This window comes from Acinonyx jubatus, chromosome C2, assembly GCF_027475565.1.
Source record: "Acinonyx jubatus isolate Ajub_Pintada_27869175 chromosome C2, VMU_Ajub_asm_v1.0, whole genome shotgun sequence".
NCBI lineage: Eukaryota > Metazoa > Chordata > Mammalia > Carnivora > Felidae > Acinonyx > Acinonyx jubatus.
Window position 1 is genome coordinate 66,897,064 of NC_069384.1, and position 13,333 is coordinate 66,910,396.

General features: G+C 38.1%; 2 protein-coding genes across 5 annotated transcripts in view; both read right to left on the bottom strand.

Moving 5' to 3' along the window:
• Positions 1-1,009: 1,009 nt before the first annotated feature.
• On the bottom strand, positions 1,010-3,538 carry WDR5B (WD repeat domain 5B). Of its 2 annotated transcripts, none has more exons than XM_015082296.3 (2): positions 3,402-3,538; positions 1,010-2,988 (listed from the first exon to the last, which is right to left on the bottom strand). In XM_015082296.3, exon 2 carries the CDS (start codon positions 2,917-2,919, stop codon positions 1,930-1,932), a length of 990 nt encoding a protein of 329 aa, XP_014937782.1. In that variant the 5' UTR covers positions 2,920-2,988; positions 3,402-3,538; the 3' UTR covers positions 1,010-1,929. The 2 variants fall into 2 exon arrangements, with proteins under 2 accessions (XP_014937782.1, XP_014937783.1); XM_015082297.3 differs by having other exon boundaries at positions 3,319-3,453.
• A 6,098-nt stretch (positions 3,539-9,636) lies between these two features.
• Positions 9,637-13,333, bottom strand: part of KPNA1 (karyopherin subunit alpha 1) — a 70,078-nt gene continuing 66,381 nt past the window's right edge. For all 3 annotated transcript variants that reach the window (XM_027060989.2, XM_027060990.2, XM_053220930.1), the window contains one exon: positions 9,637-12,955. In XM_027060989.2, the coding sequence (XP_026916790.1) occupies positions 12,768-12,955 (188 nt within the window). In that variant the 3' untranslated portion in view covers positions 9,637-12,767. The remainder of the gene's footprint in view (positions 12,956-13,333) is intronic.

A 13,333-nucleotide genomic window follows, 5' to 3' on the forward strand; every position in this document is an offset into this window, starting at 1 on the left:
TTTTAGATACCAAGTTGATTTTAATCTACTTATTTTAAAAATAAGTATTTTTCTTCATAGAACAAATATCATTTTTAACTTCTAAAGTAATTTTTTTTTTTAATTTTTTTTTTCAACGTTTATTTATTTTTGGGACAGAGAGAGACAGAGCATGATCGGGGGAGGGGCAGAGAGAGAGGGAGACACAGAATCGGAAACAGGCTCCAGGCTCCGAGCCATCAGCCCAGAGCCCGACGCAGGGCTCGAACTCACGGACCGCGAGATCGTGACCTGGCTGAAGTCAGACGCTTAACCAACTGCGCCACCCAGTCGCCCCAAAAGTAATATTTTAAAGTGTTACCTTGGAGATTTACTGTAATAAAAGTTTCATTAAACCAAAATTCACGAATGTTACCATGCAGCAAGTATTCACATGATCATTTTTCATTTTCTGTCATTCTGCTATTCAGTAACTTTGAATACTTCTTTATGGGTTAAATATAAATTTCTTGCCAAGAATTTCAGACTTGTCCTTAACTAATCCCCATTCTCCAAGTACCCTCACACAATACCTTCTTGGCAGTCATACTCTACTAATAACTCTAATACCTTACATTCCTCAGAATTTGTCAGGCAAATCAGATTTAATGGGCACTATTACAAGATACTAAAGAATACAAAAAAAAATTAAGACTGCTTTGTCCTCTTACTTTCAATTATTGTATTATTTTTTGCTTAATTTCTAGATTTTCCCCCCATGTTTATCATGTCTCTGTAGGGAAAGTGGGAAGAAACCATTTTCCACTTTATATTTCCTAAAAGCCCTGTCTGACTAAAGTTAATATGTTAGCCTATGGTCAGATACTTTTAATCAACAAAAGTAATAGTATGGGGACTTAATTCCAAAAATGTGTTGAAAGCAGGCAAGGAGTGAATAAAGTGGTAGTGGTGGTGATGGTGGTATAATACATTGTCATTCATCATTAGTCCCTTATAAATACTGAGAATACAAAAATGAATAAAAACATACTTGACAGAGTTCATAATTTACTGGAAACATGGCCTGTGAAACCATTACAATACAAATTGGTAAAAGATATATTCTGAACTTTATAACAGAAGCTATAGGAAGGAACAAGAAAACCTAACTCAGCTGTCAGCTGTGATTGGAGTCAGGCAGGCAGTGATGGTCCACAAAGTGGTGATTTCTGAACCACGTTTGAAGCACAGGTAGGAGTTAGTAGGTCAGACACATAGTGGAAGAGAATATAGCCTCACCTCATTCAGACATTTAGCTTGCTTGATAAACACGAGGGCACATAAAGTAGTGAGAGGTTCTTCAGTAAAATGACATAATGTTTTGGTTTTAGTTTTTATCTTGATAAAAACTTAAAATTCTTAGACTCTCAGAGCAAACCTAACCATGGCTTATTTTTCCCAATTTATAGACTCGATTCCATGGAACCATTTCACGCCCCATCACATAGGCTATCACTTAAAGTGTGTGAGTAGCATCCATCATACATCTCCAATCCACCACTATCCCAGGCTTATGCTCTTATTCATCTATCTGATCTGCCAAATCAGAAACACTGGAGTTATTCCAAACTCCCTTGCTCTCCTCACTTAATAGTCATCCTATCTTGTGAACCTTACTTCTAAATATTTCTCAAGTACACTGATTCTCTAAAATACTCACTGGGAGGAACAGAATGGGAATCTGTTCAGGAAGAGACATAAGAGATTAATAACAGATTAAAAGTCAGAAGCCCTAGGTTCTAGACTTGTTTTTCCAGTTGTCTTGCTTTACAAATTTAGATTATAGGTCTGAAATCTTGTAAGACAATGTTAAAAAGAAATACAAAACTATGCCAAAATTAAGGGGAAACCATCTTTTTAAATAACTTTTTTTTTTTCCAGCTTGGCTCTACTACTTGATTTCTAAAGGGTTTAGTAGTTACTCATCCACAGTTTAATTGTTTTGTCATTTCCTAATGCTGCTGATGCAATGATGTTTTCTGTAGGGTGACAAGCTGCTGAGATTACAACATCTGTATGACCTTGTAATTTCTGTACAATCTCTTTAGTCTGAAGATTCCAGATGTAAACCAGATTATCTTCTGAACCAGATACAATCCACTTTCCACCAGTAACTGAAAAGTTGGCAAATATGCAGTATTTCTCATTCTTATGGCCAGTGTACGTTTTCAGGCATCTGCCTCTGCTGTAATCCCACAGTTTAAGAGTATTGTCCAAGGTTGCAATTAGAATATATTTACCATTTGGAGAAAATGTTACAAAAGAGACAGGAGGGTTATCATCATCAATAAGTGTTTTTAAACACTGACCTGATGCAGTATCCCAAATTCTACAGATACCATCATAGCTACCTGATACTATCAAGGACCCGCTACAATTAAAATGAACAGCAGAAACTGGGTCAGAATGAGCAGATAAAGTCTTGAGGCACTTTCCTGTTTTCACCTCCCATATCTTCACACTCTCATCAAAAGATCCTGAAATGATGAGATTAGATGGTGGGTTGAAATTACAGCAAAAAACGTAATTACTGTGCCCCTTTAGCGTTTTCAGACATTTTCCAGATCTCACATCCCAAATCTTTAGCGTTTTATCATCTGAGGCAGAAACAAGCCAACTGGAATCTGATGACCAGGCAACATCTGATATTTCCAGACTGTGACCATAAAGTGTTTTCTCATACTTTCCATCATAGGCTCCCCAAATTATAATTACTTTATCAGCAGAAGAACTTGCTAGCCATTCTCCATTAGGGCTAAATTTAACTGATGATACTGCTTCCGTATGTCCCACGAGAGTAAATTTAAGAGCATAGTTTGGTTTTTCAGACATTTGCTTCCTCCCGTTGGCTGAGGGAAGGCTCGACTCTGCTTCACCATCTCCTGCCTCCTTTGTCGCCATGGTTCTGAAGCTCCAAGTAGGTTGGGTAAGCGTCCGGCCCTGAACGAGGCAGCCCAATATTCCGACTTTCTGCCCAGCAAAATGAAGATAAAAATAATGAGATTCAAAAATAAACCAGCTTTTAATGATTTTAATTTCTGGACGGTCTTTAAACTACTATATACAATGATACAGCAGCACGGCTTGGACCACGTCCCCTTTTCCTTGCTTCCTTTGTAAACAAATACTTGAGAAATACTATTAAAAGAGTGCTATGCGTCGTCAGCAAGTAAGGTATTAGTATTGGGTATTTTGAGAACATATAAAGCCCTGCAAAGCAACGAGGGGCGTGGGTGATCTACACTTTTTCACAGCCCATCCCTCAATTCCACAATGTTTGAGAACACTGAGCAAGCCTACCAGGCAGACAGACTTTCGGTATTTAAATAAGCATGAATGAATCAACGGCTTAAACAAGAGATTTCAGAAAGTAAAAAGAAAACCTGCGTAGGCACCACTACTTGCGACCCTGACGGTTGGCTATACAGTCCGCGGATAAACACTGTTGTGCACCGCCGCCTCAATCACACCCAGCTGGCAGGTCAGCAGAGCGCATGTGCACACCAATCTCCAGCCGCGGTGACCAATAGGAGAGGTCTGCCTGCACTTGCGCAAAAGGAGACGCCGGCGTTTCCTTCCGGTCTTCTTCGCCGCGGTTGCCACTCGCATACCTTTGACTACCTTTGGCGAGTGAGGAGGTGAGCGGGGCTTCTCCCAGACCTGACTGGCTAGCGTGGGTAGCAGCGAATATTACAAACAACATTCATTTCATTTTGGAAACCGTGTCACGAGGAATGACTGAATTTTCCGATTCCCTTAGCGGAAAAGTTAAGTCCACATTTGGCACGTAGCCAACGTCGACCCCACCCCACCCCCACCCCCACCCCCAGACGCCGGTGACTGGCCAAGTTTCTGCTTTTCGGGTGGCGTCGGTTCTGCTCCTCTCAACTCGTGTGGTATAGAGCCTAGTGGCGTGTACGTAAAGCTGAAAATAGGCAAGGGCAGCTTAGCCGAATTTATGTCCAGATTATAAAGCTTCCGGTTTAAAAGTTTTGCCGAAACGTTTGGGGAAGGATAGAGTATATGTTGTGGGCCTCCAAAGGCCAGTACTTAGCATGACATTGTGCGGGGGGGGGGGGGGGGAAACGAGCAGACGTTTGTTTTAGCACTTCCTAATGCCTTAAACTTTATAAGAAAACAGGTGAGCTCTGTACAGGTGCTTCAGACCGAAAATGACAGATTCGTAGAACGTGGTTAAGAAATGTATAAGGTTAACTCGTAATTGGCTTTAGAGGGTCAAAAGTTTAATGGCCTTGAAAGTGTGAGAGTGTTATGTAAACGATATATGCGTTTCAGATGTTAAGTTACTATCTTTAAACAAGAATAGGTGTACTGGGATACGTGGCTGGCACAATCAGTAGGGCATGCGACTCTTGATCTCTGGTTCCTGAGTTCAGGCCCCATGTTGGGTGTATACTTACAAAAAAAAAAGAAAGAAAAAAGTTTACCAAAAGATTGAAGCCTGTTGAATTTCTACTTACCTGTAATCTCCTAGTATAGAGTGCTCAAGAGAGGCACTGTTTTCTTTACAAGGTTTTCCCCTCTGGCAAAGCTGAAGTCTAGAGGCAAGTTATCTTTTTTTTTTTTTAAAGCAATCTCTACGCCCATCGTTAGGCTTGAACCTTGAATTGGAGACAGGGGAGATCAAGAGTGGCTTGCTCTACCAACTTACGCAGGCGCCCCGAGGCGCAAGTATCTCTTAATGATGTTTTTGTCAGTCAACAGTTATGCATTTGCAAACAGGCTTCTATCTTGTATTAGGGATCATTGAAAGTCTAGCCTTTAAATAAGGCACAATGACATAATTAGATCACGTATAATAACCGAACATAGTAAAAACCTCATTACTTTAAGACCCTACGACTTAGTTTGGAATTTGGACAGGAATTGAACAAAAACTTTAGTCTTAGCTTGCGCAGGTTAATTGTATAAGGATAACAAGGTGCTGGGAATAGGACCATCTTTTAAGTGAATTGGAACATCTATTTATTACATTAAATAGGATTCTTCCTAGCTATTTATTAATGTGGACCTTCCTCTTCATAACATCTTAAAAAGAGAACTTGTGTTCCCTTTTTATATAATATCTTAAAGTTCAGTTGTGATTAAACTCTTCCTCCTCCCTTTCCTTTCCTATTAGCCTGGATTAGTGTGATTTTTATTGGAAGCTTAGAAACACTCAAGTTCTGCATCTGTTGAGACTTTTCATTTTTATTGACTCATCAAAAAATTTAAAAGCGCTATAGAGAACAAACTGTAGGCTTTGTTCCAAAGAACTGAAATTCTTATTTTTCCAATAACTGTTCTATGCACTAGGAGAGTAAAGAAAGTGAAAATTAGACAAGTAAATCTATGACATGAGGGCTAGGATGGGTTGTTGGTGCTGGAGTAGATTTTAATAACCCACTAGAAATAACAATGAGGGGGATGGGGGGAACTTGGCTGGCTCACTGAGTAGAGCATGCCACTCTTGATCTCAGGGCGGTGAGTTCAAGCCCTAGGTTAGGGGTAGAGTTTAAATTTTTTTTTTTTTTAACGTTTATTGATTTTTGAGACAGAGACAGAGCATGAACAGGGTAGGGGCAGAGAGAGGGAGACACAGAATCTGAAACAGGCTACAGGCTCCGAACTGTCAGCACAGGGCCCGACGCGGGGCTCGAACTCACGGACCGCAAGATCATGACCTGAGCCGAAGTCGGACGCTTAACCGACTGAGCCACCCAGGCGCCCCTAGGGGTAGAGTTTAAAAAAAGAAATTTAAAAGAATGTGTTGGTAGGAATATCCAGAAATAATTTTTAATATTTTCTCAGAATTTGAAGAAATTTCCACAATTAAAATCATTTCTTGATGCCTGGAATTTTTTGTTTACAAATAACATCAGGAACTTGTGTAAAGAAAATTAAAGCTAGGACTGTAACTAGTTAAACCTTTTTATTAGTCATGTTCTAATATTAACATGTAGTCCTGATATCGTAGTCCTTATGAATTAGGCCTAAGAATTTCATAGTTTGGGAGGAGGGGAGCATCAGAGTGTGGAGTTTGTAGGAGTAGAGAATACTGATACAGGTAAATCCAAAGGGGCAGAAACTGTAATTAGAGCTTTGTATTTGCTGCTCTCAAGCAAAGTTCCTCACACAGTCTGTTTTTCATAATTTCTATTTTTGCTGCCCTTAATCTTCTTCAGGTAATTCGGAATTTTCCCTCTCTGTAGAAATCAATTCGATTTCTTTAGATTTCCATAGAAGTTTTAGAACTCAAGGTCTCAATGGTTTAAAGGTTTATTTCCCTTGCCCCTCAGTAAAGTTTGCAGATATTCTAAATAGAAATGCCACAAATAGGTCATTTTTTAATTAACATACTGCTTTTTGAGTTCTGTGTCAGGACTGGGAGTGATTCCTATATTAAGGAATGTCTTGACTGACTCCCTTCACGCCAGCTCCAATTAACCAAATCCAGTCCTCAAAAATCAAGAACTCTGTACACTTTTTAAGACCACTAGCAATTTAAATATATACAAATAGTTGGGCTAAATATGGAGTGGCCTAAAATTTATCTAAACAGAGACCTTTTTTAAAGTGAAAGGGGGCACCAAAATCCTCAACTGGTGTTAATCTAAAAACTGGGTCTATCCCTAAACCACAATCACTGTTGACTTCTGGAGGATTCTTCTCATAATCACAACTTAATCTTGGAATATTCTATGCTCTTTACATGGTAGTTTACACATCAGCCTGCCCACATCTCTCTCAAACCTTATGCTGTCCTTTCCCCACCACTCTGGTCTTCTGGGTTTCTACGTTCTCCTCACCCATCACTCTAAATAATGCTGGGCCCAAGTGGTTTAGAGAAGGCAATGATCCATATTGCGGTTTTTCACTGGCTTCTTCAGGTTAAATGGGTATAAAGGAATTTAGAGAGTAATTTTATTCTCTGCATAAACATTCAAGATGACAGAAATGACCGTATATTGATTGTAGAATGAGAAAAACACTTGTTAAAATTGGCAAATGAAATAGGGGCAATGATGATCTACCCTAGCTTTAATAAATTTGTAAACTAAGTCATTTTGTACTATAGATGACAGTGTAGTTTGCAGGAACTAGTTATATTTTAAGATTCTGTTTTCTTATACCTGGCCAGTACAATCTGAGCAATACATACAATAGTAAAAATGAAAAAAAAAAATCTCTATTTCGACCATCAGCTTCCACGTAAGTTGGATGTAACTGGAAAAAAGTTTTTTTGTTTTTTTTTTTTTCTTAACCTTAGACTGTATCAGAAGAGACTGATAAGCTATTTTTGGTATATACAAACAGGGTTGATATATATATATATATATATTATCCTGTAAAATACACCCATAACTTTTCTCAGAAGGCATAGGTCTGTTTTTATATAATGAACTGCTGTGACAATGTCTACTTTTGTAAACTTCATGTCAAATTATGTCCTCCTGAAAGGTAACCACATATAAAACACATGTTGAGACACTAAGTCTAAGAGTTAATTCCTAGTTTCACAAAGCAGCATAAAATTCCTTTGAGTTTTCTTTTGTAACCGTACTCTTTACTAATATCACATAGATCCATATTCCTTCAGTCATTTAGTATTTATTGAATAGTCTACTATGTGCAAGGCACTCACCCATGGCCTGACAGACCACATTCAAGTACAAAGAATCATCAGATCCATTCCAAATCAAAGTGTAAGAACACTTTGAAAAACAACATAGAGTGGTCATAATGATGAAGTAAGAACATACTCAACAACATACATTAAAAGGTGATCTAACTTTAGATACTCCTCGGGATGATACTCCTTTAGGAAGTCAGCTGTGTTAAATTCATGTCCATGGATGGCACTGCTTTCTAAGGCAGACTTCTTCATTCCAAAGCCTTTCCTTCTCTATGTCAATCAATACCTTCTACAATTGAGTTTGTTCAATGGAAACATGTTTCTAAGTTTACCCATTATGCTATTAAACTCAAAATCAATCACTTGCATATATATTTTAACTTCTGTTGTTTTGTCAGGTCATATACAGAATTTTAGCACCACAGAAGGGGAAAGAAGTTTGGGCTGAGAGGGTCTACATTACCAAAATACGCAACCTAAAAGCAACTTCATACCTGATTTAGTTCTTTTAAGGCTGCTGATGACAGAGTCAGAAAGAATGGTCCAACAAAAAGCTGGTCCAACTGTGGCTGTTAAGTCCAGTTCTGAGAGTTCCTGGTACAGAACACCTGTACCATGCCTGCTACTTTCTTCCAGATACAACCTGCAGGGCTCTGTCCCACCACTGGACAGTGTCTATGAGTTGTGACCTTGGGGCAAAGTAAATTCTCCTAAGTCTTGATTCTCTCACCTCTGTCCTAGTGACAGTTATCCACCTCAAAGAGCAATTGTAGGATGAAAGAGAAAAAACAGAAGCCCTTACACAGGCACCTGGCACACAGCAGAGGCTCAAAGTCTAGTTGCCTTTTTGACTTACGGGAAAACAGACTGGGACTTCTTTTTCTACCCTTAATCTTTTCTTCTTGCCCCAAACTTCCAAATGCATTTTATACCTAGTAGGAATTTGGTAGTTTTAAATTAGCATACAATATTTGCTTTACTTTATCACACATTCTTGTGATGTCCTGGTACCCACTATTATTTCCTATCCTTTTCTGATAATAAAGCCGTGTTATTTGAATACTCTCCATATTTGAGCAGACTTAACTGCACTGGTGCCACATCTGGCCTTCAATTACTTTAACTTAAATACAAAACTTTTTTTTTAAGTAATCTCTACTCCCAGTGTGGGGCCTGAACTCATGACTCTGAGATCAAGAATCACATGCTCGACAAACTGAGCCAGCCAAGTGCCCCATAAGGAAACAAATATTTCATTCTTTTTAATTTTTAAAATATTTTTAAGTAAGGTAACTTTAACTTTTTTTCTTTTCTTTTCAAGTAGGCTCCTTGCCCAGTGTGGGGCTTGAATTCATGACCCTCAGATCAAGAGTCAAATGCTCTATGAGCCAGCCAGGTATCCTGATAACTTTAACTTTTGATGATAGAGAAAGGTAGCCAAAATATTTCCCAACTAGGCAGATAAATGTATGTACTCTGCTCACCTAACAACAGAAGAAAAGTAACTGTTAACTTCAGATGGCAAAAATTCAGATTGGAGATTTCATATATAGGTATGCCTATCTCTGCAAATGAGCAAATTTTGGAATGTAGGAGGTAGAAAATAGGATATAAATATGTAAAGCAAACAATGCCCCTTTCTAAAAGTGGATCCTTTTCCTTAAGTGAAAAACATCCTTAGACATCAAGATTTCCAGTATATATAAAAAGCCCAAAGCCCTAAAATATCAATAAGCAATGACTTGCCTATTGATACAGAAATGTCCACAAAACTAATCAGCAAGAAAGAAAAAATTTTCAACCTGAGGAAAACCCTTTCATAATGCAACCACAAGCTAGGGGATTTTAAGTAACTGAAATGTTTAGCACTAGAGAAGTAAATTCAAGGTTGCCTGTGAGTGGCCATGTACAAAAGGATTTAGTTGACAAAGTCTGGTGTATAAAATATACTACATTTTTTTTCTCAGGCAAATCAGCAACAATTTTGAATAATAATTAAGATTTATTATGGGGTAATTGTCATTGTTTATATTTGTGACAATATGAAAAACGACCCAGAGCCCATTTAGCTTTATCTGGCAGATGGAATCCTAGGGCAATAGTTTTCAAAACAGCACAACTGACAAAGGTTAAGAGTCCTACTTAGTGACAAGAACATGAATTAAAGTATTCCATAGAAAACTCTCTCCATCTATTTTTCATACCTATCATCTTAAAACCTTTCCCGGTTTTTCTCAATCTAATCTGGTCCTTCAAATACAGGGGACCTTTATATTCCAAATGCTTTCAACGCTTTTGTCCCCCCACCTTTCATTTCAAAGAATATACTTTGAAAGTTTGGAGGAAGAAAAAAAAGGAAGGGGAGAATAACCAAGTCACTTCTCCCCTGATCAGTATATAATATTCCAGAAGAGTTTTCCTATGTTGAAATTAACATGCTTTTATAATGAGTAACATCTTAATGATAGTAACATTTCAATAAATTCAAAGTAATAGAATCTGCCAGGCAGAGAACTAAAATTAGTTCTTAGTTACCTCCTAAAGTCTCATTTCTATAACCAGAAAGGCTGCCACTTTACCAATTCCAACAGTTATGCTGGGATTTACCTTTTAGTTAATTCCAATTTTATATTAAAAAACCATTTTACTGCAAAAAAAATTTAGCTCGTATCTCATGGCTCATGAACTTCTAGGACAGGAGCAAGATAAATTCCTATTTTAGACAGAAAATAGACCACAGTAGTTAAATGGGCTTTAATTCATTCACTGAAGACACCTGCAATGGCAAAAACTCCCAATGGATGCTGTTCTTACTAATCTGGGGAAACAATTTTGTGTGCTTTATCTTTTTTCCATCCAATATCAAAATGAGAATTTTTAAATTATCCAACAGAAGGTATATGATTTAAAACATCCTAGAGAAATGACATGTTACCAGTGATGTACAGTTTAAAAAACTCAGCCACAAAAAAAGTCAAAGCTAAAAACAAGATTTTTACTATGAATCAGTGCTTCTATTACCCTTCTGAAAGAAGTTATATTTTAATGTGATGTAAAGGCAAAATTGAAAGTTTTTCTTTAAATTAACCACCTAATTTGTCCCTAAAATTACAAAGAATCAAAGTCTTTTACAGGTCAAGTGCAGTAAACTAAAATGTCCTTTCAGCACAAAGCAGCACTAGAAAATGTAACTTATAGATGGGAATTGACTAGTTTTGCAGTGGCTGTTCCATCAGTAACAGACATCAGACGGTATCCATCCAGAGCACAGACACAACTACAGACTAGATGTGAAGAATGCATCACACGCTTGGCTGATAAATGTCCTTTTGTCTTTGTATCTTTCTACTTTGAAGTGGATTTTTTAAAGTTTAAATCAGGTCACATAAGTTGGCTGCTTAAATAACAACATGATGAGGTATGAAAGCTCTGAATATCCCTAATGTTCAGCAGGATTTACCAGAGATGTAGAATAGCCTGTCAGGGGAACTTCCAAATAGTTACATTTTGGGGTTATAATGAATTCTAGAAGAGGATAAGATTAAAGAGGTTTAAAAGGGTAGTCTCTGAAACGGAAGTGAGAGACTTTTCCTTCAGAATTCATTTTGAACAGCATAACAAAAAAATCTTCTCCTGATAGTGTGTCCAAACATTGAGTCAAGATGGCCATCTAGCACCAAGAAGTCGTATTGAACTCAGTTGCAGTTCTCTTGGCAATTAAGCTTATTTTTTCATTCCAGTCCAAGCACAAATGTGGATCACTGAAGACAGTACTGGAAGCGCCAGTTGCAGGTACATTGCAGTTATCATTAAATGAGCCAGAAGGTAGAAAAACTTTTTATTTTATGGGGGGACTTGACTGGGCAGTACTAGTAGGAGATGAAATGAATAGGGGAACAATGAGGTTATTAAAAAAAAAAGATCACTGCCCTTATTTGTGTTGAACAAGTCATGTTGAGAAGGTGGTTATTTAAGATAAGGATGCTGCATTAAAGGAATCATACAATGCAGCATGAATACGTTAGAATCAAGCTGCACCTAAGAAAAAAATTTCCCTAGGTTACCTTTAAAAAAAAATTGTGTGTTATCTGCCAGTCACAGAGAGGAAAAGCACCTAAGGTGAACTTCCAATTTAATGAGGACCTTCATCAGGACCACAAAGCCTGAAACATTTGTTTTAATGCAGAAACACAGCCTCTAGTCACACTGGTTGAGTTTGGGAAAACTGGAGGGATTTTTTTTGTTTTTTATTTTATTGAATGATAGGATATTGTTTCGATTACTAAGGATTCTAGATCTTCATACCAGCATTAGAATTGAACCACTTCCAAATCCTAAGACACTTAAGTCCAAAGAGAAGCGATAGCCATACAAATTAATATGTGGCCCTCTCCTTTCTGCTCTAAGGGAATCTTCAAACCAGTATCACATTTAAGAGTCAAAGTGTTAAATTCTTCAGCATTCCTGACAACTAGAAAGCACATTCACTGAAGGCTGAAGGTGAGGGAGCGGATGGTTTAATATCTGTGAAGAATGGCGCCAATAGAGGAAAGAAAACCATCCAGTCTCAGTAAGGATTAATGCAAATTTGGCTAGAAAAGCCACCAGGTAATCCAAGGGTTCACTGTGGAAGAACTCATGAAAAGTACTCTGAAGTGTACACAACAGGTCTAAACATCTCCCTTGTTGCAAGTAGTTGTGTGAAATTCAAGATAAAGATTTAGTCTCATCTTTTAATATCAGTGTTTTTCCCCACTTTAAAGGGAATGAGGAGGAGTCCTCTTTTTCCCCCACAAAGAAAGGGAGCCACATTAATATGTGTATATTCCCATGACTCTTATAATATTTAAGTGCAGATCTCCAAAGCCTAGGGATTTTCCGTAAGAGAGTGGGCCGTTCTGGTTACCCTTTTTATTAGAAGGGTATTCCACCACAGAGAGCCAGAGGTTTTCCAGATGTGTGTAAGAGAGCAGATGCGCAAGGCAAGCAAATGAGCGCAAACAGTATTATGGAAAACATTTGAGAAGTTAGCTCCATGAGGACTGTGGGCTCCACAAGAGGACTTGACTGGGTAGCCTGGTCTGACACAGGAACATGAAAGCAGAGTATTGCTTCAAAGCTGGAAACCTTCCATAGGAGCCTCACACTGCTGGAAGATGTACTGCTGCTGGCTAAGGTCAACCTGGGGTGCAATGCTGCTGTCCTCATCCTCGGTCCCGAAGTAATGCTCAATAAGATCAAAGGCCTTCTGGTAGATCTCCTGGTTTTCATGACTCTGTAAGAACTCAATTTTATCCAGACCTAGAATGAAGAAGAAAGAAAAATCTCTTTGTGTGTATGTATACATATACGTTCTTTGTATATATGTATTGGAAACTCCAGTGACACTATATTTTGCCGTGTCTCCTTTCTTTAAAGGAAGATTCTCTTCTCTACTTCTACCTCTTTAGTATTTTGTAACAGCATATAAAGTATCACTGGGATTACATCTGAATGCTAGTATTACAAACTGACACCTTAAACACACATGCAAGCAACAACCAGTCCCCAGAAGCAGTGATTTCCCTAACAGTCACCATATCATCCAGTGTCTAAGGCCAGTAGCAGAAGTGTTCCAAATGAACTATAACTATGGCCTGATTATTTGGCCCTGATTCTAAGTTCTGAGCTATCCAATAT